A 25,835-nucleotide genomic window follows, 5' to 3' on the forward strand; every position below is an offset into this window, starting at 1 on the left:
GTAGCCTTGATGCTGACTGAGCAGGAATGTAGTTCAGTGGGTTCTCATACAAACACATGCAGACACTCGAAAATGAACAGAAACTCAAGCTACAATTTAGCTGATAAGGACTTAAAAGGTCAGGGATGCAGCTTGGTTTTAAATACTGTAGAAAAGGCTGCAGGATCACATGTTTCATCACACAGAAAAATTGAATATTGGATACCTTTATACAGCTGGCCCCATGAAACAAATTCCTCATGTTTTACCTGCCCTGCTCATAGAAAATGAATTATGGCAGTCTCTAAGGAAAATCCATGTAGTGCCTCAGTTGCCAGGAAATGTTGGCTGTTAACGTTTCTGCAAACCACTGATACGTTCACATTTATACGTGTCAAAGGCTACGTACATTGATGTTTCTACAAACTGTGTATCATGCACACATTACATGTCTATAGCTTTCATATCAGGTGATGGCTCCCAAGCCAGGGACCGCATTTCGAGACTGTGGTTCAACGTTTGTAAGCATGAAACCGCTGGATATTTTCAACGACCTCGGGACATCTCCAGCCGTATTTGTGGCGACCAAAACAGGTATTTTAAGCCAAAACACGGTCATTAACCACATTATTTTTGTGCCTAAAGTTGCGACATACAGAAGTGTAAAGTTTGAACATATCTGTGGTTTGCAGAGGTGTACATTGCCAACATTTGTCCTGGTGACAACAGCATATCCAGCGCTGTTACAGCATAGACGTAATAAGAGGCAATAATCTGAGCTCCCAAACACCATTGCTATTTCTGCACAACTCATCCAACACACTGTTATTGAGAGAAAACAAATAAGTCTTATAATTGAGACTGAAACTGTTGTGACACTAGAAGCATAGAAGGGACAGCTGCTGTGTTTCTAATAACATGAGCATGAACACAGAGAGAGTGGTTTTATTTGAGCACAGATTAAGTTGCAGGACCTAAGCTTTTATTTGTTGACCACAGAGAATGACGTTTACCTCCTTTTGTCCCCCGGGCTGCATTAGTTGCCTCACAATCACTTTTTTGTTTGCATGTAAACGGGTTGTTGCCATTTATAGAGACACACAAACACACTGGGAACATATGAGGGCACACACACACAGACCTGAGACATCCTCCCACTACTCACACAAAGCCAAAAAGCACCTGTCAAACTGGTCGTTTCAACCGGAGGGATGGATGTGGAGGTGGAGTAGAGGTGATAGAGGGAGGTGCAGGAGGAGAGATGGAGGGGGAGTGAGAGACGGCCTTTAAAAAGCAGATTAAAATACGTTACACATCTCATTCTAGGTGAATCGCACACAAACACAGTTTTGGACTATGGCTTCCACCACCTCGGCGGATGTTCTGCCCACAGGCGGCAGGATCTTCACCTCCATTCCTGACGTGTTCTTCATCCCTGAGTTTGTGAGTTTCTCATCTGTTCATTCGCACTTTGATATTTTTGGAGATTTTGTTTCCCGCTTCCTCGTCATTGCTCCATCCAGGCGAGTCAGTTTCAGATAACAAACTCTCCGTCTTGTATTGTTGCGCTGCATCAGTGTTTGATCAGTGAAGCCAACACAGAGCAGAGTGACCACAAACCATGAAGAGGAGTTAAAAGGTTTGGTCTGCTTAAAAATGACACAAGCATCAGACGATGGAGCTGGTTTTTTATTGATACTTGTTGGCACAGATTTAAAGGTTATTTATGTCATAAGTTTTGGCGTTCTGTTGAGTTTATATTGAGAGTTTCTCCCACAGAGCAAATCATTTCCGGTGGAAGACACACCGTTGATATGGCAACTAGAAAACAGCACCTTTGACATGTTTTGGCAACAAAAAGCAAAATATCAAGAAAAGGTCAACACAACTTTTGGACAGTGTAAGATGTAGCTCATAAAAAAGGGAGTCTATACACACTAAATTTTATACACTGTAAATTTTAAAAGTTGACTTTACTTAGAAGAAGTCGGGGTACTGATTACATCAGAATTACAGACTAATACTTTTAAGTTGTTAATACTTTTTAGCTTCCACAACTTAAATTTTATAGCCTTCTTTACTTGGTTATTCTGAGGCGATCGGTATCCTGATAGTTTAAAAGTAAAGTCAACTTTTAATATTTCAAAAATCTGTCAAATAAAAAAATTAAAACAAAATTACACTTTTTACTGTGCACTGCTTCAGGTTTGTGACAGAAAGTGTAACAGAAGAGATGTGTACCATAAGATATCTGAGGTGTGTAAGAGGCGTTCAAAAGGGTGATTATTCTGTACATTAGATGTTTTGCTGCTGCAATAACTTTTTCTATTTTCTAAGATGTCTCCTTCAATGAATGAGTTTGATTAATTACAAGAAGCTTATAATTTGATGTATATTTGAGGGAATTAATTTATTTAGAAAAAGTTTCTGGTATTATATTTTTGGAAGAAGACTTCCTGTTGTATAATAATTTTGCAATAACTTCACAGTCTAATAATTGCAACAGGAGCTCAGTTTGTCAACCTGAACTTCCTGGGGTACGTTTTGTGTCTTTATTTGTAACTGGACGGTAAAGAAGTGACAGGAAACGAGGAGAGGATCGACTCATAGACGTTTCAATCGCAGTGTAAACCTTGGTTAACCCCAATCTGATATTCCAGTCCAACTTGGATCATGTTGGTGTATCAGATCTTTCTGTTGTATAGATTTAGGGCACAGGCTTCCTTCCTCAGTGAGAAGACTTTGAAAGCTCCCATGTCTTGCTTATCTCTCAAATCAGTCCTGAGGTGTATCTGTCCTCGCTGTGGAGGTGGAATATGAGTGGAATATCCCAACTTAGGTTAGGGAAGGAAAATAACACATTCAATAAAGCTCCTGTTTGCTTGAATCATTCAGAAACAACGACATACTATCTGTGTTTTCTGCAAGATTAAATCTGTGTGACACAGGTGGAAAAACAGCTTTAGTTGCAGAGGGAGGTGTAAATCTAAACCAGCCATCATCTCACACGGTTTCCCTGCTGGCTTGGGTCTTTTTTCTGGCTCCGTGCCAGCGCACCTTTTCATGAAATAATCTGCAGCTCAGGTGTGGAAATGTACTGGTAGTATTTACTACCCTCGTTGTAAAACAGCACAATTAAAAGAAGGGCTGGGAAAAGATGGGCTTGGCTGCTTTTTTTGGCTTCTGTCCAGTGTTGTTATCCTGAAACGAAACCGAGTGATGGAGCAGCAAGACACATTCTGCATTTTGTGTAATTCAGCAGTAAAAGGTGCAATATGTAAGAAAAGTGCCACCAAGGGGCCAGCAAAACCAGAGCAACCGCTTACTGCTGCTAACTGTAGCTCAGCTAGTTAGCTCAGTTGGCCGTGCAGCTAGTAGTCCGGCTAGATTAGCTGACTCTGGCTGAGCTTAACTGTCGGGCCATCGTCTCTATGGACTATCACACAAAGTGGTATCATGAGGACGGGCTACGGCTAGCTTGTTAGCATGATTCAACTTCAGGAGACATCTCTGCAACACATACATGTCTTTAACATAACATCCAAAATGTTTTTTCTTCACATTTTGTTGATTATTATAGTTAATATTTGAATACTAGCTTGAGTTGGCAGTTATTTCAAGCTGGGGTCATATGGATTACTGAAGGTTTAAAGGAATAATTCAGTGAAAAATCTTTAGTTATCCTGGATTCACACATACATTCATACATTTAGCTTTTTAATGGAAATGCAAGGATTGTTTTCAACATGAGTCATATGAAGAATTTGAGTGCTCTCAAAATTTTTGGGGCTCTTTTGAAAAAACTGGACACGTCTTCTTGCTTTGACTCTGGGTTACAATTCATTGTAACTGCTGTGAACCCAGGATGGAAAAACCCACCGTCCTCTTCATGGGAACATTTCTGAATCGCCCGATAGAGAGAATTTGATAAAAAAAAGAAAGATTTTCAGTGGGAATTTAATCGGCTTCAGACTAATTCCCTTTGACCTGTGTTGATATGAATGGATATGTTCCTCAGGTATGCCGATAGTCTGATATGAAGTACTGGAGATAAGGCTTATATAATATTTGCTGCATGTGATAGCTTCATGTTTGTTTGAAGTAACACAGTGTTTTCACAGTAATAAAATGTGGCTTCAGGTGTTTTCTTACCTTACCTCACACTGTGATTTAACACTGTCGGGTATTTGACTAATGTGACTGTCTCGCCTTAAATGTTTTGAATTTAAAGTGAGAGTCATGAGGGGACTTGTTATATTATAATAAAAACGCTGACATGTAACTGTTCTTCGTCACATAACATGATATCCGTTTTTACTGGCTGTTACAAAATGACAGAGCCTACGATTTTCTTGTTTCAGGAGCTACTAAAACACACTTTGTTAGATTTCTTTTTGAGAGGATGGTAAAAATACTCCACATATAATTCAAAAGTAGAAAAATTATCGCTAAAGTATAACATCAGGTTGTTTTTGAGCTGATAATTCACTGCTTATTGACTTATTGAGCACATTTTCACATTAAAAACATTATGAAAACCGTCATATCCTTATAGATTGATTAAAAAAAATTAAATATGGATTTGTTGTGCTTAAACATTACTTTAAACATAAAATTGTATGTTGATCACATGAAAATAAAACGTTTTCTCCATCAGTGTGTCAATCTGAAACCCACAGACGACACTTTGAATTTAAGATTCTGAAATGAAACACCTCACACACCTAGAAAAAGTTAATGATCCATGAACGTCAGGACATCCGTCAGTGTAAGCATCATATAGCTCCGATGACACGAAGAAACAAGTGATACAGTCATACAGAGAGGAATAAATGTAGTTAATATTTGAACTACCTGTGGGTGTATCGTTTAATTCAGGGCGTGTCACATTCTTTACATGTGGTCAGACTGAAAGTGGGTTGCTGAGTTACAGAAATGCATAGCGGCTAATTTATGAACAGGTTGCCCCGGCTTTGAACTCACCGTGTGTACACAGCTGAGTGAAACCTGGTTTCGCTGTATTTGTGACACGAATCGCAAGAAATCGTGGTTGGGCACTAACCGGCTGAAGTGACTGAGTGAGGAGATTATTCCTTTAACCAACATTTTTAAGTTTTACAGGTGGTCAGTTTCTCACTCCAACCTCAGTTTCGGTTTCAGTAAAGTAAACTGATCGATTTTCAGGACTCACTAAAATTATGATTATCGAGTGTGATATAAGGCTTGATTAAATTAAAGGGGACTGTTTGGCCTTGGCGGAGGTATGTTCTCTACCGAGTGCCATTGTAGTTTATTGGTGCAGTTGTGTTCACCTGTAAAAAAAGGGCCTGTCACAACACAAAGTGTCTTATTGCATAATAAAAAATGGGAATGGTTTTCTCCGTACAGCAAAGCATTTCAAAGTGCCTCTTATCAAGGAACAAGTGCCGGTTCATGTTATATCTGAATGCCAAAGACTCCTTTAAGCAGAATGTTTGTCAAAGGAGGAGAGAGACAGACCCGAGAGTGCCAACAATGTGTGTGTGTGTGTGTGTGTGTGTGTGTGTGTGTGTGTGTGTGTGTGTGTTTTCAACACCTTAAGCCCAACCCTTACTTTAAAGGGGCACTCTGCCAGTTTTACACATGAATCACTAAAGGATTATTCTGACAAATGAAATAGGCTTAGCGACGACACGTTTATAACTTCATGGGAAACTTAAGACGGCTCCTCCTCTCTTGCACTTCCCCCAACTTTATTGAAACGCAATACTGATCACTGGAGTACCACTTTACAGAGACCATAATCAATATTTTATATCTATTCTATAATTAGCTATCTATCAAATGACACTGTGAAAAAAGCGGTCCCTTGTGGCGATGAGCATATCTGCATATCCTCTCAGCTTTAAGGAGCTTTAAAACAGGCTTTGTTTAGCCAACTGTGTTGTTTCTCTCTCATCACTCTCACAGTCAAAGTGTCCGAGTGTTAGAGGAGGTGGAAAAGCTCTTGTTTTTGTGACAAACCAGATTTTGTTACTGTTCATCTTGTGGAAAAATGAAAAGAAAGAAGCTATTAAAGTAAAACTCGACCAGTTGTATTAGTTCATCATGAGACTGTAGCTAAATGCTAACCGAAACTGTTTCACCTCCCCCGTGTGACCCTGCAGGTTTTCGGAGGTTTGGTGTGGATCCTGGTGGCATCGACTCGTGTCTCTCCGGACAACCCTCTGGGCTGGGTGATGTTCGTGTCCGTCTTCTGCTTCGTGGCGACAACACTGTGGTTCTTCATCTTCCTCTGCGGAGCCAACGGGAGCAGCATCTGGCCCTCCCTGGTTAGACACGCCCATCACGCCCTGAGTGGCTAATTTGGTTAAATGGTTAACTGTAGATTCAGTCACAACTCGACAACCAGGTAGTTTAGCTTAGCACAAAGAAGTTGTGCTTCTCAACATTAACTAAGGTAGACAGAGCTGAGGAAATGGTTGGTTGATTGAAAGTTTTTCTGCCTCTCTTCTTTGTCATGTTTCATATTTTGTAACCATGTCTCCCCCTCTGTTTTCCCCTTTATGTCCTCTTCCATCACCTCTTTCTGCACACTTTCATTTTCTCCCGTCTTCTTTTTCACGTGTCTCTTCCTTCTTATTGTGTCTCTCATGTCTCTTTCACCAATTTCCTCCTTCATCCTCCACTGTCCCCGTTGTCCTTTCTACCCCTCCTACTCCTCCCCCTGCAGGATGTGGGTTATCATTTTGTGGCGGTGGTTTTCTACCTCAGTGCGTCGGTGGATCTGGCGTATATCACTGTTCTGAAAGGGTGGGGTGTGACGGTCGTGCCGGATGTCGGGGGGATCATACAGTCGCTAACCAATGACGCTCTCAAAGTCTACAGACTGGACATTGCTGCAGTGGTATGTCAAGCACACGGACATTAAATCTTTGAAGACAAGACAGTGTTTTCTGTGTCAGCTTGTTCCAGCTTTTCTTTAAAGCTACAGTCTTGTTTTTCATTGCCACATCGAGATGGATCGTCTTTTTTGAATCTGTGCTCTGTCTGTGGTTTTCAGGTGATGTCCTATGTGGCCACTCTTCTCTACTTCCTCCACGCCATTTTCTCCGCCATCAGATGGAAGAGGTCCTAATGAAACCTAACACTGACCGAGACCAAAGAAGAACAACCAGCTGATCTGTCACTGGACTAAACACAGGATGACTTTTTCAGTTTCTTTTTTATTTTCACCAGCCAAAGTGCCAAACATCAAATGAATGAATGAGGGGAAAACAAGCAAGTTATCGATAAATGTCACTTTTATTGGTCTGGTTAGCGAAGTACACCTGCACATTATTACCCCCCAAAATTGACTCTTTTTTGTAATGCAGACGGCAGCGATATGTTCAGATAGATACAAATGAAATAAATGGAGTAAAATGTGTTCGTCAGAAATAAATGTGGTGGAAGGTGGATGAGTGTAAAATCAGTGGAGTGCCCCTTTAAATAGTCATGAGAAGCCTTAGTTCTACTGGATGTCTGGCAAATACAGTCTGCTAAAAGCCAAACATGGTGGCATGTTTCGGTTTAGCATCTGGCAGAGAACAAGATCAAATTATTTACTCGTTGGCAGCTAAACAACAGGACACACTCGAGAGTGCAGAGAGTAATTAAAGTGTCATTGTTTGCTGCGCAGGTGAAATTACCAATGGCTCCAAGACATTTCACATTCTTTATAAAGGTGTTTTACAAATGAATTGCCAGAAGTTTGTTTCCAGCTCGCAGTTAACATTTCTACAAATCTGAGATATTACAGCATTTCACTTTAAAGTATAAAACACATTCCGTTGCAGAACTTTGTGTCAGTACATGTTAGTCACTAATAAATCCAAGGATTTGCACCTTTCACAACCTGAAACACTGAATATCTGAAAGATTTGATTGGCGAGAGGAATGTCCTTTGTTTCCTGCATGTTTTCTGCTTGTTTACGATGAACATAAGATTTATAAATATAAATGGATAAACAGCTCTTCCTTCTGACCACCACAAATCTTTTGTATTAATTTTTAGTAGCTTTAGTGTTTTCTTGTCTTCTCTTCTGAAAGGCTCGGTCTGATGACTTCCAAAGAGAACGTCCAAAACAATTGTTGATGTAAATATTAGAATATTTCACTTTACAGGTATTTTTGGAATCTATGAATCCATGTGAAATAAATTAATTGGATATTCAAACACTGTGGCTTTTCTATATTTAGAAAAGAAGCAATGTAAATGACTGTTAATGCTGTTTTTTGTGAGGTAAAATGCTCTTTAAATATGTAGGAGATCTAATTATTAAAAAATGTCCGTTTACATGCAGTCAGTCATTTAAGGGAACTTCATCAGATCATCCAAATATCATTCTGCATCTCAACAACACATTAAAATACAATAGATGTTTGTTTCAGTTTTGGGCGTCAAATGGAAAAACTATGGGCAGCCCTGGTGTAAATGATCTCTGAGGGAAAAGAAGGACTCAACAGAGCCAATTCTGCATTTTAAGTTATATATTATAACCATGTTATCTCGCACATATGTAGCTTACACATTATAGTACTACACATTTTTTTGTTCAACTTCTTTGCAGTATTTGCATGTTTAAACCTCTGTTCTCCTTAAAACCGCAAAGAGTGCTCGTCCTTTCATGTACGTGAGTAGAATAAAATATATGGAGCATTTAAGACACTTGGATCTGTCCAGAAAAAACTCTGAACATATTCAAATGAACAAAAAACAGTGAAAGGTTACAATTGAAGTAAATCATATTATAAATACAACACAGGAGCCTCTATAGTTACTTATATACAGTTGAATAGAGTATTAATTCTCTTGTTCGCTCTAATTTGGTCTCCACCAACTCCTGAGAAAAACATCTGGCTCTTTAGCAATTAAAAGCACCACTTTGTTCACCGGCGGGTCACTTAAATTGTCGTTTGGTGCTGGGCAGCTCATGTACAGTGGATTATTTTGCATTGGCTGTGGCTGGAAATGGACTGATGAGGGTGCGAGTGAACCAAAACAGTAAAGTTGTGCTTTAAAACCAAAACAATGAACCAAAAGATGCTAAAACGCTTCAAACTGATCTATTGTTCACACAAGAATATTAATTAGCTCACCTTAAAGGTGCATCATGAAACAATTCATACTCAAAACGAATGAGGAGCAGTATATCACCAGCGGTGAGCTAGTTAGCTCAGTTGACCATGAAGCTAGTGGCTCAGACTGGGTGATGGTGAGTCAGTGTTAGTGATTACACAGCACCGCATGGACTTTGGATTGGAGCAGGGCTTGTTGGTTAGCATGCTGATGGCATTAGATATCTCTGCAATACACAGACATGATAATGTTAAAATGGCTTTTTATTCACATTCTGTTGATAAGTTAGATGTTCTTACAAAATGCCCCTTTAAAGTAAAGCTGTGTGACTGTTAAAAGTGTCTGTGAGGTTGAGGTGGTTGAGATGAAATGTCTTCATCCATAAAACCAATCGTGAGCATCTGTATTTTGAAAAGAAACACCTTTTATAGCCCCTGTGTGCACCACAAATAGAGGCTGCGGGCACTCGGCTAACACAATGTGAGGATCATAAAGTCAGACTAAACCTGAAACTCAGCGAGCTGTTTCTTTACTCTGCAGCAAAAATGTAGATATTTCAGCCCACAGGTTTATCTGTAGCCACGAGGCACAAAATTCCTCCTCTGGTCGTTTCAAAATCCCACATGGTAGCCTTGGGTGGTGTAAGATGATGGGTGGTGCAAGGAGCTGTTGTGGGAAGGGATCACTCACCCACAGGAGCAGAACGGGTTTGTCTGGCCTCCCTATAAGAGTCAGAAACACCTGCTGCCACTCTGTTAGAGCTCAGAGGAGAGGGCCGGTCGCCAGAAGGAAAAGGCAGAGATGGCTGCAACGACTGCTCAGCCGATGGGGAGCCTGCCCAGCGGACTGGGGATCTGCACCACGGCCCCGGATATACTTTACCTGCCTGAACTGGTGAGTGGACGATGGCTGAGGACAGAGCAGCTGACCTTGAAGTCAGTAATGGAGGGTATTTCTTTCCATTTTGGATAAATGTTTGAAATCCAGCTGATAGTTAAGGACTGTTTTAGATTTTAAAGTGTTTTTATACAACAAATATTGCAATAAACAGTCATTAATGTCACTCATAGTAACAATTCAACTATTTTATTCAACTGGTAAATATCTAAAAATAAAACAAGTCTACTTTTACAAAATAAAGGTCTCTTAAAGGGACAAAAGGCAGTTGGAAGACACTTGGTATTTGAAATTGCACATTATAATTTGAATTATCCTGCTGTAGCTCATGCTTAACTTCAGGTACCAACTTCAATGCTAATCTCTAAAAAAAAATATCCTAGAACTTGTTTTTATTTTGGCCTAGAAAAACAACAAATTAATGTGGTGTACAGTTCGAGTTTGATTTTTAAGTATTTCAGTAGAAGTGCTCTGCAAAAGTGTGCATTTTGGTGAAACAGGAGATGCTGAAACATATTGCCAACATGGGAGGAGCGCCTGCGTCTTCTCACCTCTCACATTTCACTCATATTGTGTCTGTGTGCTGCTAATCTAAGGAAGAATGCGGCCAACTCTTCCTCTCCCTGCACGATGACAAAAGATAGAAACTGCTCATATGACCGCGCAGGGGAGGAAAGTGTTTCAGTTTATGTTGTATGTTTGGCTGTTTATTTGGGCTTTTATTTATCAAGGGAATGGTTGTGATGATGATCCATCAACCATGTCGCTGACACCCTGCTTTAATGAGGAGTTGCATGAAAACAAGCAACAGATCTGCAGACGGTGTGGTGACGAAAGGTGTAAAAGAGGCTAACGATATCTAACGATATCTGCAAGTGTTCCGTAAACAGATACCACCACATGCAAAAAAGACTTTGGATAGTCGTGCGTACATGTCTGTTTAAAAGGACATAAAGCCTTGTGTAAGGCAGCCTGATGGTTTACTTCTTACTTCAGTTTGTCCAGTTAGGCTATAATCATTATATAAATCATAAAGTGCAGGAAAAGTTAAGTTATGTCACCTTAACGACAGAATTTTCTCTGAAGAAAATAGAAAAATAAACACTAAATTATATAATATGACATTGATTTGATGCTGAATACGTCAGGCGTGCAGCATTTTCTTGTGCTTTTATAAACCAACATGTCGCCCGAAAAGACATACAGCGATCTAACATGCATTTTCATCACAGTTTATGGTAAACAGTTCTCTATGTTTTCTGATTTTCTTCTTTCTTAAGTGCCTGAGGTCACTTCTCATTATTTAACATTCTTATAAGCATTGTTTTTTTTAATATTTAGGTCAAAAGACAGCGGGTTCTCAAGCAGAAATATGCAGTCGCTGAAATGCAGTTAAAGCCGCAGTTATGTAACCTCATCTTTGGATGGGTAGTAACCTATTTGAATGCTGTGGCCTAAACTATAGATTTACAACCTGCTAAAGCAAAAGCTGTATTTACACGAAGAGTATATATATTTTTTTTTTTATTTACAGTATTATTGGTACATTAAAGTTAATTAATCAAGCTGTGCACGCAAATTTAGGCATTTACAATTGTAACATGTCACACATGAGCCGCTGGTCGCGCCCATGCTTTGTTGCATGAGATGTGACATATACTGTACATGCATTACATTAGCTCCACAATATACAAACACAACTTTATATACACGTATGAAAATACCCCTAGGTCTTGTTTTTTTCTGGGTTTCTGCGGCACTGGTTTTCCCTGCAGAGTGCACGAATCCTTGCGATATTTCTCAGAGATGTTTGGCACTGTCCTGGCCACATGCTGACGAGACGATGCCATGATGACATTTACGTGGCGAGAGCAAATGTGTTTCAACTTGTAACAACTTGTGACATTCAAGGCGATCCTCCCTTATGTTATAAAGTACACGTCACACCCTTTTGGGTAATGTTTGATTGGGTCTTGAGAGAGTCACGCCCATTCTTTATCATATCAACTGATAGGTCACATATACAGTATAATGAAGTCTGAAGAATGAAGATTAAACTTTTTGGATTGAAGGCAACGCCACCCTTCATTGTTAAGACGCTGAAAGTAACAGAAAATTCATTAGTGTCTTGAAATCCCAGTAATTTAAAAGTGTGCATTGAAGAGAGAGTTTGTTGAAGTGACGACGTCTGTCTTTTCGGATTATTTTGTGGTGTTCAGCAGTAAAACTAATGATGTGTGAACTTTAAAGTGATCGGAAAAAGTTGTTCTAGTGACAAAATATTTCACCGTGCAGTGAAATCTTTTTAATGGACTGAAGACTTATTAAGTGTATTTCAAACAGGTATCAGCCATTCAGAAGGAAAAAGTCTACAGTGCTCAAACAAAATGTGATGAAGGCGCTCTTTGATAGGGAATACAGAAGTTCAAAAAAGAGAAAAATCCAAGCCGCTCTTCTGCCAATAAGGTTAAAAGACCTTTATTTAAATGGCTATTTCATGCTGGAAGTCTTAAAACCATTGACTATGTAGGTTAAGAAATGAGCTGAGAGGCACCCCATGTGTAACGGCACAAATGACCTTCTTACGGTAGTGTGGCATCAGTTATTGTTGTGTTTACAACAGGGTCAGAATCATTAAATAAGTTATGGTTCGTGTTTAAATTGACACAGGCTTTTTTTACGTTGCAAACTATTATCTCTGTTCACTTTTATACGCTCGTATATTCAGGCAGGTGGTTCATGACTCAGTAAGTGAATTCCTGAGAATTTCGATCACAGGGATGTGGCTAACGCGTTATCTGAAGTAACTAAACACAACCCACCCTGTGCTATTGTAAGTAAAGAGAGACATGTTTGTTGAGTCAACATGTGGAGAGATGTGACCTCTGGTCCTGCCGACTTGTTAGTTTGACGGCTATTTCGTGTAAATTGTTGACTTTTACATTTTATGGTTTTGACCTTTTTTTTGATTTGTGCTTTTTTAGGCTGCTGTCTGCAAGCCCAGTTTGTTGATTCTTGACTTAAATGGGACCAGATAGAAAAACTGAAGCTTAAACTTGCAGTAAATACAAAAATCCAGTGATTATTAGTCATTTATAAGTCATTTGATCAATGTGTAGTTGTGTAAATCGGCCTGCATCCAGGTAATGTTTGATCAATAACACAGGTGACCTATAAAATACTGTCCAAGTCAAAATAATGGTGGTGGCAGCTAAGCCCATTTAGATTGAGAGAAAATATGCATGTAAGTAACAGGTCATTTGAGGGGAAATAGCTTGCCTAAGGAGAAGATACCAAGAGTATCAAAACACATTTCTGCTGGTGATAGGATTTCATGTCTTTAGGGGATTACTGCACTGCAAAAAATGTTTACGTTAGCGAGTTAGTTCATTAAAGGTCCAGTGTGTAGGATTGACGGGCGGCAGAAATGGAAAACAATATGAATATTTATGTGTTAATTGGTGGATAATCACCTGAAACTAAGATTTGTTGTGCTTTCTTTACCTTAGAACGAGCCTTTTGTTCAGACTTTATTAAAAAAAAGGGACCCAAACACAAGACACACAGAGGCAAGGAACAGAAAGGGATCTTTAGTGACGCTGATGTCCAAAATCATAATGCCTTCTGTCCACCTGCTCCCTCCATCTTTGCAGGTGTTTGGTGGTCTGGTGTGGATCCTGGTGGCGTCGACCCACGTGATCCCTCCGATGCCTCTGGGCTGGGTGATGTTTGTCTCCGTCTTCTGCTTCGTCATGACTTTCCTCTGGATGATCATCTTCGTCGCTGGAGGTCATAAGAACAGCTCCGGCTGGGCTGCTGCTGTAAGAGGAAGAGATCAGAACGAGAGAAAGAATGAATGAAACTGAGAGAAAGTGTTGTAATGTTTTTTAATCTGTGTGTCTCCAGGACTTTGCTTACCACGGCCTGGCAGCGTTCTTCTACCTCAGTGCGGGCGTGGCTTTGGCTTATATCACCTTCAAGCTTAAACCAATTTCAGGCGTAACAAAAACCTACCAGATTGACATCGCTGCTGTGGTGAGAACTGAGTACATACTGCTATTCATCTGTACAGCACTGAAAATGTACATTACAGCACTTAAATAACAATTCTTCTTTACATTTTTGGAGCCATTTTACAGTTTTTTAAAAATTCTGTCTCCTTCAAAAACAATCCAAAATGACGTTGCGACCAACATAGGTATTCGTCAAGGTCAGCAGTGGCTAAGACAGCAAGATTGTGTTTCCCTAATGAGTTGAATGGATGTTAAGGCCTATTGGTCTAAAAACCAAGGAACCTAAAAAAGAAGGAAGGGTCATTGCGTCACCGAATCTTGCTTTGGGGCCAGACTGCGGTGCTGGTTGTATTGAAGTCAATGGGAGATGCATGGAGAAACACACTTAAACCCAACATATCTATACTAAGTTAATCCTTTCTGTGTGTACATGATACTATTAACCGATCCACGTGCTCTGTTTATGACTACAAACACATGTTAAATACAAACTTATATTATCTTTACCAGCAACAGCTCCAAACACTAAAATATGTCTTCATTCGTGTGTGTGTTTCAGGTGTTTGCCTTCCTGGCCACACTCTGCTACTTCATCCACACCATCCTCTCCTCCATCCGATGGAAAAACTTTTGAAGAGCGACGCTGATTTGAAGACGTGTGTGTGAGTGTGAGTGTGAGTGTGAGTATGAGTGGTGGAATTACCCACAAATTACAAAATCATCCTGGTCAGATTCACGGTGAGTGGATGTAGATGTGTGAAGAAGCACCATAAAATAAAATTAAAGCATGAAAAATGAAAGTAAATGGAGAGTTGTACCCTGTTATCACATGTTCTTATGAAAACAGTCATTTTTTTTACGCATGAGCTCAATATGAAGATATCTCCTTTTTTTACTCCATTTTTTAGCCACTGATCATTTTTTACATAAAAGGAAAGTCAAAAATAGTCAAGAATATCACCTGCATTAAATATTTTATATTGCTTCATATTATCATCATGAATTTAAAAAAATCAATCAAGAAACACACAAAATAAAGAACGTTCTCAGACTAGATGATGAGCAGAGTTATGTTATGTAAAGTAAATTAATTGTGGTGTTATCAGTCAGGAGTTCCTGATTAATTAACAAGGCGTGCACACCTGGAGCGTGATGGAGATGTGATGAATGAAATAAGGTGGAATGTGAAGTTATGAATTTAAAGGAATAGTTCAACATTTTGGATATATGTTGGATATATTTGCTTCTTTTGGAAGAGTTAGATGAGAAATTTGAGACCACTCTCGCATCTATCCCTTAAATATGAAGCTACAGCCAGCTGATGGTTAGCTTAGCTTGACTTAGCGCGAAGACTGGAAACACGGTTGCGATCAGACTGAGAAATGTTAAAAATGCTTCTCATTGATTTTTAGATTTTCAACAACTGCCGCAAATTTTTTTTCTCTTTTTAATGTAGAATTAATGCCACAAATCATCAGTACATGAATGACGGTGAATTGTATGTTTTAGGTTTAAGACTTCCGGCTGAAACTTGTGTAGTGTTGCCATTTTTGTATCACAACATTAAAACAAGATATAGATGTAAACATGACGGAGTCTGTGTTTTATTTGCTGCACCTTCTCTCTGAAACATTTGAACACATTCATTCCTCACTTATCTTTTTTTATTTTGAGTCTTCATAGTGATTAAAACGTGGAGATTTGGTTCACTCGCTTAAATTTCTGCTGCAAGAACGGATGTGACCTACAGTTGAAGGGGCACTCTGTAGTTTTGGAGAAGAAATTTCAACGTCAGCTACATTAAGAGGCAGAGGTACATTCTGGAAAGCATGAACATGAATGACACTGATTAACATTAAACCATGCATCCATCATAATGTCCATCTGTAGTATAGGTGATCTGCAGAGTTCAGTGAACCAAGATGCTCCAGGTGAGGCTCGAACTCACAACCTCGGCATTGCTCTACAGTACTGATTTATAAGTACCGTGCGCTAACCAATTGCGCCACTGGAGCTGCAAGCTTCAATGAACATTCTTAAAAAAAGATTTGTTTTTTAAAAGAAAAAAGGGGGGGCATTTCAACATCCTATTTTTCTCCCTCCAAACATTTATAGTTTCAGGTTGATTTTAAGCTAAAACATAATTCTGACTGTCGAGCTGCCAAAACTCAGAACTGAAGTGATCTGAATCGACAAAAGATGTTGATACATGCATGCAGACGACCCTTTTCAGACTTTGTTTTAGTCCTGAGAATCACCTGTATGGATTATTACATATAAAACAGCCAAGAAACAAGCTCCAATGGTGCAATTGGTTAGCGCACGGTACTTATATGACGTTATTCTGCAGAGCAATGCTGAGGTTGTGAGTTCAAGCCTCACCTGGAGCATCTTATTCCAAGACTTTCACGATGCCTTTCAGAACTTTATTTCAACATTTGTTTGTTTTTTGTCAAATATTGATTAAAAGTGTGTACTCTTTTGCATCACATTTCATGTTTTGTAGTTTTGTAGATTGGAAGATCAAACATTATTATTATCATTATTCTAAATAGTCCAGATGATATGCAACAAATTTGAGGTGAGTGAAACTTGGTACAGTTGTACAGTTTGGGGCCCTGAACATTTTCAGAGACGGAGCCATTGCAAAAATGTCATGTGGCGGCCATGTTTACTTTCTGCCAATAACTGTATGAAGTATCTTGCATCATGTCTCCTGAACCAAACATGATAACACAGAAAAGGTGATGTCAACCCCCGTTCACAAACTGTTCAGGTGAACAGTTTATTGTGAATTCAGTGACATCATGAGAAGAAAATAACAGTATCTGAGAGGCTAGGTGAGACTAATAATAATAATAATAATAATAATACAATAAATTATGTGAATTAAATAATCACAAATCATAAAATAATCATTTCTTCATGACCTTGTTGAAATATAACTATTATTGTTTTACCTAATGCAAATTTCAGCTATTGGTGCCCTCTAGTGTCAAAGGCACCAATAGCTCAAGTGTGACAGACCTATCAGTAATACTGAGAGGCTAAACAACAAAAAGTCTATCACCTCTGTCAGATTGTGTGTTAATTTTCTATATACACGACTCAAAATTAGGATATTGGGATATGGGTGCATATATGCATGTGAATGGAGTCAAATGAAAAGTGTTGCATTAACTTATTTAGCATAGTGTATGTACCACGAGTTTTTCTTTTCCTCTGTATTATTAAAATTATGGGATAAAAGCTAATTACACCACAATTAATGTACTTATCTAATATATGTACTTTATGTACATTTGCTTTGCTTTCATTCGAGGTCGGTCCGTGCATGAAGTATAAATGAATCTCCATTGTTTCCGTTGTATAATGAAACACCCCATTTTGGGTTTTTCCCCTATTTCATTGTGTAAGACACGTAATGCAGCTTGTTCCTTTATCCAACTTGTACAATGAACATTGAAAAAGGAAGTCGAGTGTCGGATACAGCCTTCTAAGTAAAAGTTGGGCGTTGACCTAACAACGAATAGCCTAAATCATTTAGGTAATTCATAACTGTTATACAGTGATATCTCCGCCACTTTCCCACAACTGAGAGTGATAATCACCGTGATTTTCAAAGTAAACACACCGTGTTTGAGACAGACACTGAGCCGCTGGACTGCAGTCGTCATGAAGTAGCCTACAGGTAAGTTTTTTGTTCACCTTATCCACCAAATGTCTCCAACCAAACACTGTTTGTTGTCCATTTGTCCATCTAAGTCTGTGTGAAATGCCTACAATTATGCTAGAAGTGAGTTAACTGGACCATGCTCAGTCATATAAGTAAGGCTTAGGGGTGTTTTGATATTAATTTTGATGTATTAAAGTGTGGTGTAGTGTGGTCTGTGTTCACAAATGTATGTTACCAGCAGTGTTTGTGCATGCAGACAGACTGCAAAGTAAAGAAATATTCTAAATAACATAATTCATGTCATGTATCCCTATAATTAGTGAGTAAAAACTAAAGCTACAATTCATACACTGTTCATCTGTGGATGTACAGTTGACACCATCAAAATAAAGAGGAAAGATGAACCTCGGCCATATATTTTCTTTATGCAGTCTTTTAGTTTATTTGGAGAAAGTGAATTTCTTTTTCAAACTTTATTTCTAAACTTGGACAAGAATCATTTCCACTCTGCACACCACTCTTCAAAGGACCATTACGAGTCTTACGACAATGAAATAAGAAATACCCCCAAAATGGGACCATTCGATCTGTATGCGCTGGCTGCCATTGTTTGATTTGTAACCTGAAATCTTTGCATATTGTTCCTGTTTTCCATAAAAGAAAAAAAAAAGGACATAATGAAATTCTGATATGTGGAAATCAACTCAGATGGAAAATAACCAAGTACATTAACACAACTTCTGCAATATTTTGATGTACTTGAGCAATTACATTTCCTGCCTCTTATACTCCACTACTTTTCAGAGAGAAATGCTACTTTTGTGTTGGGAGGAGCTTTGCTGGAAATTTTTATGACAGGACACATGAGGGACTTTTTCTATCCAGATTGCCTCCACCTGAACATCTAACTACCAGTCTTATGACCTCTTCACCTCCTGTGGATTAGAGTTCCCGCTGGTTACTGACCCCTGGCTGAACGCAGGTGAGCTTTGTGAGCTGCTCACAACATCATTTTACTGCCACCATTCAGCTTTGTTTCCTTCTCAAGGTTTGAAAGTACAGCTGACTAAATTAGGAACAGCAAGTAATTTTCTTATCACAGATCAGGCTTAACTTTGATAGAGTCTTGATTCTTGATGATTTTTTAATATCCATGTTTACTGTCCTTCAATCCACTTTGGTTTTTGAAGTCAAGCACTTGATTAGATCTTTTAATTTAATCGAATTCCCAGTTTACTGTCATTATGGAGTAAGGACAGACAGAGGCATGCAAAAGAAGTAACATAACTATGCTTTGTCTAATTGGCTACAGGTTGAACAGCAGGTTGTTTGTGTGAACGTGTGGTCGCTGCTATGAACGACTGTGGATGCAGAGAGAAGGGAGTCCTTCCCTCTAAAGCCACTCTGTGTGGGGAACATGACCGCCAGACTAAAGCTCAGAGGTGAGGTGACGATCTCTAACTGTCTCTTCTCCATGAAGCTCAGCTCTCAAATCACTCCAAAATTATTCACATTTAATGCTCTGTGTATTGTGTTGAAGACCAGTGCAGCGACACACACCAGACTGTCCTGAACCTGAACCTGAACCTGAACCTGAACCTGGACCTAGCTGTGTGTCCATGAAGAGTAATGAGTCCATGGAACCTCCTTTACTTTTTAAAAAATCTGATAATAGAAGGTGAGGTGTCGACACCGACAAAAACTCATTTGTGACCGAGTTGTAACATATTTTTCACAATTTCCTTCCACATCTATCTGTGCTGTTTTTCAGGATCCAGCAGCAGAGACCAGACTCTCCTAAACCCAGCTGTATGTCCTTCAAGAGCGACCAGTCGAAGCAACATTTCATTACCTTTAAGGGACGACATCCATCTGCTGATCAGATGTAAGCTGTAACTGACATTAAGAGTCAGTATGCTGGAAAAATCAGTTGGATCAGCAGGACGAGTAATGAGATATTCTGCTCGATTCCTCCACAGAGTCTACCAGGACTGCTCAGAGGTTCCCAGTGATCAGTCCGCCCAGCAACATCAAACAAACCTGGAAACCATATTTGTGGTCTGTACATGTAAACCAACTTTACATCTATTCTGTTCCACAATAATCCCAACGCAAAAAAGAAAAGAACACCATCATACAATTGAATGTATGGCAGACAGGTTGCTGTCTGAAATAATATGTTTCCCCCCCATATCTTTGGCTAGAAGAGAGGATACTTGTTCATAATCACAGAGGTTATAGAGTAGTATCTGAAGTACACATAAAATAAATTATTTGATGGTCAGGCTTCATCTGTCCATTTTGAGGGGGGGGATACAAAATCTGGCAGACAGGTAAACAGTCTGAAATAATACGTCAGGCTTCATCTGTCCATTATAGTACATTTCGAGTGAAGTAGATTTAATAGACGTAATTGAAGCCACAAAACAATCACAGTGATCTTGATTTTGGATATCAACGTTTATTTAGTTCGACAAATTCCATACCAGGACTTGAATTACAGCGTGTTATATGTCAATCACAGGAGGAAATTATTGCCTTGGTTTTTCCGTTCAGTACGTAGTACGGCGTTACGACGTACAAAAGAATAAAAGCATTTATTTTGATGGGTGGGTCATGTTGCAAAACCTCGTAGATAATTACAACACCAGAACATTGAATTAAACAATGCAATTGTTGTTAGTTTTAATATACTTGGGTGTAAGCAAGCGCAGCGCTGTTTCCACCTTCGTGGCCAGGGGAAACAGTTTCTGTCGGGGATACCTACATTGGCACGACACAGGCCCTGGATCAATCTCAAAAACCATCGGCTATTGTCTGACGATGATGTACGGTAGCCCTTATTTCTATAAAATGATATCTACAAATGGAACAGTGTTGTAGTCAAGACTTTGAGGGGTTGAGACAAAGTCAAGACCAAGACCAAGGTAGGGCGAGACAAGACACAGTAAAAATGCGGTAGAAATGAGACAGACACCATCAAAAAATGGTCTTGAGACTCGCCTCGAGGCCGAGACTGATCTCGAGTATTACAACACTAAAACGGAAACCAGATCACTTCAGATACCTGAATCCTGTCCCTTGGCAACATATGTGTTCAGTGATTAGCCATGATTACAGTTTGATTGTCTCATTTACATACAATCTGTTTTAGCTGCTGGAGCAGAACATTGTCACTTTTGCGAAGAACGAGCTGAAGAAGATCCAGAAGACTCTGAGTTCAGATTACCAAGAATGCTTAGACAGTCAGAAGGAGGACAAGGAGGTGTTGGACGGTGAGGATGGAGAGCAGAGGAGGAGCAGCAAAGAGGCGTTTCTGACGATCACACAACACTTCCTGAGGAGAATGATGCAAGAGGAGCTAGCTGACCGTCTACAGAGCAGTAAGAGAATTTCTCCAAAGATTTAACATGCTGAATAAATTGGACATTTACTAATGTCTCAAGAGATATCAGACAAAAGGATTTTTCAATATTGCTTTATTGTGTGTTCAGGAGGTCCATTGTGTTTCCAGCGTAAACTTAAATCTAACCTGAAGAAGAAGTACCGGTGTGTGTTCGAGGGGATCGCTAAAGCAGGAAACCAAACCCCACTGAATCAGATCTACACGGAGCTCTACATCACAGAAGAAGGGACTGGAGAGGTCAATCATGAACATGAGGTCAGACAGATTGAAACAGCATCCAGTAAACCAGACAGACCAGAAACAACAATCAGACATGAAGATATCTTTAAACCCACGCCTGGAATGGATGGGCCGGTCAGAACTGTGATGACAAAGGGAGTGGCTGGCATTGGGAAAACAGTTTTGACACAGAAGTTCACTCTGGACTGGGCTGAAGACAAAGCCAACCAGGACATACAGTTCACATTTCCATTCACTTTCAGAGAGCTGAATGTGCTGAAAGAGAAAAAGTACAGCTTGGTGGAACTTGTTCACCACTCCTTTAGTGAAATGAAAGAAGCAGGACTTTCCTGGATTAAAGGTTTCCAGGTTGTGTTCATCCTTGATGGTCTGGATGAGTGTCGACTTCCTCTGGACTTCCACAACAATGAGATCCTGACTGATGTTTCAGTGTCCTCCTCAGTGGATGTTCTGCTGACAAACCTCATCAGGGGTAAACTGCTTCCTTCAGCTCGCCTCTGGATAACCACACGACCTGCAGCAGCCAGTCAGATCCCTCCTGATTGTGTTGATATGGTGACTGAGGTCAGAGGGTTCACTGACCCACAGAAAGAGGAGTACTTCAGAAAGAGATTCAGAGACAAGAAACAGGCCGGCAGAATAGTCTCCCACATCAAGACATCGCGAAGCCTCCACATCATGTGCCACATCCCAGTCTTCTGCTGGATCACTGCTACAGTTCTGGAGGGTGTGTTTAAATCCAGACAGGAAGAACAGCTGCCCAAGACCCTGACTGAGATGTACATCCACTTCCCGGTGGTTCAGTCCAAACGGAAGAGTGTAAAGTATGACGGTGGAGCTGAGACGGATCCACTCTGGAAAGCAGACAGCAGGAAGATGATTGCGTTTCTTGGAAAACTTGCTTTTGAGCAGCTGCAGAAAGGCAACCTGATCTTCTATGAATCAGACCTGGCAGAGTGTGGCATCGACATCAGAGCAGCCTCACTGTACTCAGGTGTGTTCACGCAGATCTTTAAAGAGGAGAGAGGGCTTTACCAGGACAAGGTGTTCTGCTTCATCCATCTGAGTGTTCAGGAGTTTCTTGCTGCTCTTCATGTCCATCTGACATTCATCAACTCTGGTGTCAATCTGATGTCAGAAAAACAAACAACCTCAAGAAAAGAAGATTCTGCAGGGACATTGTTCTACGAGAATGCTGTGGACAAGGCCTTACAGAGTCCAAATGGACACCTGGACTTGTTCCTCCGATTCCTCCTGGGACTTTCATTGCAGGCCAATCAGGCTCTCCTCCAAGGCCTGCTGACACAAGCAGAAAATGGCTCACAGACCATTCAGGAAACAGTCGAGTACATCAAGAAAAAGATCAACAAGAATCTGCCGCCAGAGAAAAGCATCAATCTGTTCCACTGTCTGAATGAACTTAATGATTGTTCTCTTGTGGAGGGGATCCAACAGTGCCTCAAATCAGGAAGTCTCTCCACACATGAACTCTCTCCTGCTGAATGGTCAGCTCTGGTCTTCATCTTACTGTTGTCAGAAAAAGATCTGGACGTGTTTGACCTGAAGAAATACTCTGCGTCAGAGGAGGCTCTTTTGAAGCTGATGCCAGTGGTCAAAGCCTCCAACAAAGCGCTGTAAGTATAGAGATACATGTAGCTGGCTTTGTTTTGTCACATTTATAGTGTGCTAAAAATAAAATACAACTTTTATTTTCCTTTTCACATTTTCTTCAGACTGACTGACTGTAACCTCTCAGAGAGAAGCTGTGCAGCCCTGTCCTCCGTTATCAGCTGCCAGTCCTCGAGTCTGATAGAGCTGGACCTGAGTAACAACGACCTGCGGGATTCAGCCGTGAAGCTGCTGTCTGCTGGACTGGGGAGTCGACACTGTAGGCTGGAAACTCTCAGGTCAGGATTTATCAATCTGGTGAACTTTCCTTTCCATATATGGATAAATTCCTCACCTGAGTAATGTCTATAGTTAGTTAGTAAGTTAGTAAGACTGTGTGAATAACTTTCTGTGCAACCGGAAGTGTTATGTTTGTTTTCTTACTGTAATGTGATTGTTCATGGACGTTAACAATAATAGTAATGAGCCCAACCCCACAGTGGGCGTCAGTACTGTTATATGTGTACCGCAGTGATCTTCCAGCCCTCAGTATCCATACATATTGAGACGTGCGTTTTGTGTTCGCAGGTTGTCGGGCTGTTTGATCACAGAGGAAGGATGTACTTCTCTGGTCTCGGCTCTTACCTCCAACCCCTCCCATCTGAGTGAACTGGACCTGAGCTATAATCATCCAGGAGATGCAGGAGTAAAGCTGTTGACGGCTGGACTCGAGGGTCAGCGCTGGAGACTTGACACTCTAAGGTATGAACAGGATTAATACAGACAGAAAAAGTCAGGGAACGGTAGTAGTTCTAGTCAGCGTCTTTTCATCAGTGTCAAACAACCTGAAACAGAGTAGTTGTGTTTTCGTTGCCTTAGAATGAGCATCTTATAACTGCAGAGGTGAGCTGGGGTCCTCTTCCACAAAGTCTGCTATGTTGCACTGCCATGTTTCCACAGTAGCTAACTACACTAGCATTTTTCGCGCTTTTAAAGTCCACCGTAGGGGAGGAGATACTTCCCTCAGGAGCTGGGAAGCCAGAAGTTTCCACTGAACCCCAAGTGGAAAAAGAAATCTGTTTATGTTAGAGACTCGACTGAAATAAAAAAAAAAATCAGCTGGTTTATACTTAGTGCTACATGTCAACTTGCAAGTACATTTGTAGAGAATAACAAACTCCGTATGACAGTGATGTCCATGTTTTCAGTGTGGAGCCTCGCGGAGTCCTATGGTTGAGACCAGGTCTGAGGAAGTGTAAGTGTGTTTCACTCATTCAAATCTCTGTTGATAAATGAAGAGATGATCGTGTAATAACTGCAGCTGTATTGTGTCTTCTTCTCTCCATCAGATTCCTGTGAACTCGCACTCGACACAAACACAGTAAACAATCAGATCAGACTGTCCTACGACAACAGGAAGATGACGCATGTCGAAGAGGATCAGTCGTATCCCGATCATCCAGACAGATTTGACTACTGGCCTCAGGTGCTGTGTAGAAACAGTCTGACTGGTCGCTGTTACTGGGAGGTCGAATGGAGCGGACAGGTTGATATATCAATCAGTTACAGAGGGAGTAGAAGGAGAGGAGATAGTGATGACTGTGTGTTTGGAAGGAATGATCGGTCCTGGAGTCTGACCTGCTGGGATGTCCGTTACTACGTCTGGCACAATAACAAAGGCACGTCCATCCCCCCGTCCTCCACCTCTGTCTCAAAAAGAGCAGCAGTGTATGTGGACTATCCGGCTGGCATTCTGTCCTTCTACCGGATCTCCGCTGACACTCTGATCCACCTCCATACCGTCAACACCACCTTCACTGAACCTCTTTATCCTGGGTTCAGGTTCTCGGCTGACAAGTCCGGTTCCTCTGTGTCTCTGTGTTCTCTGTAGGAGTTCAGGATCACACACAGCCGATGTTGGTGAGAACCCAACTGATGGACGTGGAAGATGGGGTTGAGTGAGCTGCACAATGATTGGCTGAAGTAAGAGGAGAGCAAAGGATGCTGGGATGAAAGGATCCATGTTTAAGGGTAAAGTGTAGGGGTGGGAATGTATATGCACGCTGAAATCAAAGTTTTGGGATGATTGTAATTAATAAATGATGCTGTAAACCACACACCAATGTTGTGAAAGAAAAAAAAAATGTCCAAATGAATAACAGAACTGTATAAAATGAAGGATTTTTAAATCAGGCTTCACTGTTTTGCTCACTTCTACTTTCATACATCAGTGAAAATCAGTAAAAAGAGAGACATTAGTTAGTGTCAACCAAACTACTGACCAAGTCCCTTTTCATTATGCCAGAACATTTATTATGTTGACTCCGGATGTTGTCTTATTGAGGAACATGTTTGGTTTTACTGATTATTCCTCTGCTGATGCTAATAACTTCTTCATTATGAACTTGATTTTTTTTGTATGCCGAATTGTATTACTAATTGGGACACATAAAACACACCACTTTATATCGGATTTTACTGCTTCCTCTATTTTATATGAATATTTATAATGAAAATTCAGCAGTTATTTTTCAATAGCTTCCATGTCATGTGACCCAGTGAAGCAAAACCAATGTCGAATTGTATTAATACACAGGCCACATAAAACACACCTCTTTTTAATGGATTTTAAGGCTTCTTCTATTTTATATCAATATTTTACATCGAAATTCAGCTGTTATTTTTAAATGCTTCCATGTCATGTGACCCAGTGACTCCAAACTAATGCCGAATTGTATTAATAAATGGGGCAAATAAGACACGCCTGTTTTTATTACATTTTACTGCTTGTTCTACTTTATATGAATACTTGTTATGAAAATTCAGCATTTATTTTCAATAGCTTCCATGTCATGTGACCCAGTGGCTCCAAACTGAATGTATTAATAAATGGGACAAACACGTCTGTCTTTTTCT

The 25,835-nt window shown here is 40.1% G+C and overlaps 2 protein-coding genes across 3 annotated transcripts; both read left to right on the plus strand.

Moving 5' to 3' along the window:
* The first annotated feature begins 1,317 nt into the window (after nt 1-1,317).
* LOC311270363 (myelin and lymphocyte protein-like) lies at nt 1,318-15,518 on the plus strand. 2 transcript variants are annotated; one of them, XM_084375183.1, is made up of 5 exons: nt 1,318-1,422; nt 6,126-6,290; nt 13,630-13,797; nt 13,883-14,011; nt 14,549-15,518. In XM_084375183.1, the coding sequence occupies exons 1-5, from the start codon at nt 1,336-1,338 to the stop codon at nt 14,621-14,623; spliced, it is 624 nt and encodes a 207-aa protein (XP_084231309.1). In that variant the 5' UTR covers nt 1,318-1,335; the 3' UTR covers nt 14,624-15,518. The 2 variants fall into 2 exon arrangements, with proteins under 2 accessions (XP_084231309.1, XP_084231308.1); XM_084375182.1 differs by lacking the exons at nt 13,630-13,797; nt 13,883-14,011; nt 14,549-15,518 and adding exons at nt 6,692-6,865; nt 7,022-7,387.
* A 2,085-nt stretch (nt 15,519-17,603) lies between these two features.
* LOC311270506 (NLR family CARD domain-containing protein 3-like) lies at nt 17,604-25,792 on the plus strand. Its single transcript, XM_084375420.1, has 12 exons — nt 17,604-17,680; nt 18,470-18,647; nt 18,978-19,107; nt 19,206-19,343; nt 19,437-19,550; nt 19,645-19,723; nt 20,820-21,048; nt 21,160-22,945; nt 23,045-23,218; nt 23,508-23,681; nt 24,128-24,174; nt 24,269-25,792. The coding sequence occupies exons 3-12, from the start codon at nt 19,019-19,021 to the stop codon at nt 24,808-24,810; spliced, it is 3,372 nt and encodes a 1,123-aa protein (XP_084231546.1). The 5' UTR covers nt 17,604-17,680; nt 18,470-18,647; nt 18,978-19,018; the 3' UTR covers nt 24,811-25,792.
* The last annotated feature ends 43 nt before the right edge of the window (nt 25,793-25,835 follow it).

The sequence above is a fragment of the Pagrus pagrus genome (assembly GCF_965226575.1).
Source record: "Pagrus pagrus genome assembly, chromosome: 15".
NCBI classification, from domain to species: domain Eukaryota; kingdom Metazoa; phylum Chordata; class Actinopteri; order Spariformes; family Sparidae; genus Pagrus; species Pagrus pagrus.

Coding starts and splice junctions, on each gene's coding strand:
- LOC311270363 (XM_084375183.1), top strand. CDS start 1,336: ATGGCTTCCACCACCTCGGCGGATGTTCTGCCCACAGGCGGCAGGATC. Junction 1,423..6,125: donor TGTTCTTCATCCCTGAGTTT/GTGAGTTTCTCA, acceptor GTGACCCTGCAG/GTTTTCGGAGGTTTGGTGTG. Junction 13,798..13,882: donor GCTCCGGCTGGGCTGCTGCT/GTAAGAGGAAGA, acceptor GTGTGTCTCCAG/GACTTTGCTTACCACGGCCT.
- LOC311270506 (XM_084375420.1), top strand. CDS start 19,019: ATGAACGACTGTGGATGCAGAGAGAAGGGAGTCCTTCCCTCTAAAGCC. Junction 19,724..20,819: donor ACCTGGAAACCATATTTGTG/GTCTGTACATGT, acceptor AATCTGTTTTAG/CTGCTGGAGCAGAACATTGT. Junction 23,682..24,127: donor TGGAGACTTGACACTCTAAG/GTATGAACAGGA, acceptor CCATGTTTTCAG/TGTGGAGCCTCGCGGAGTCC.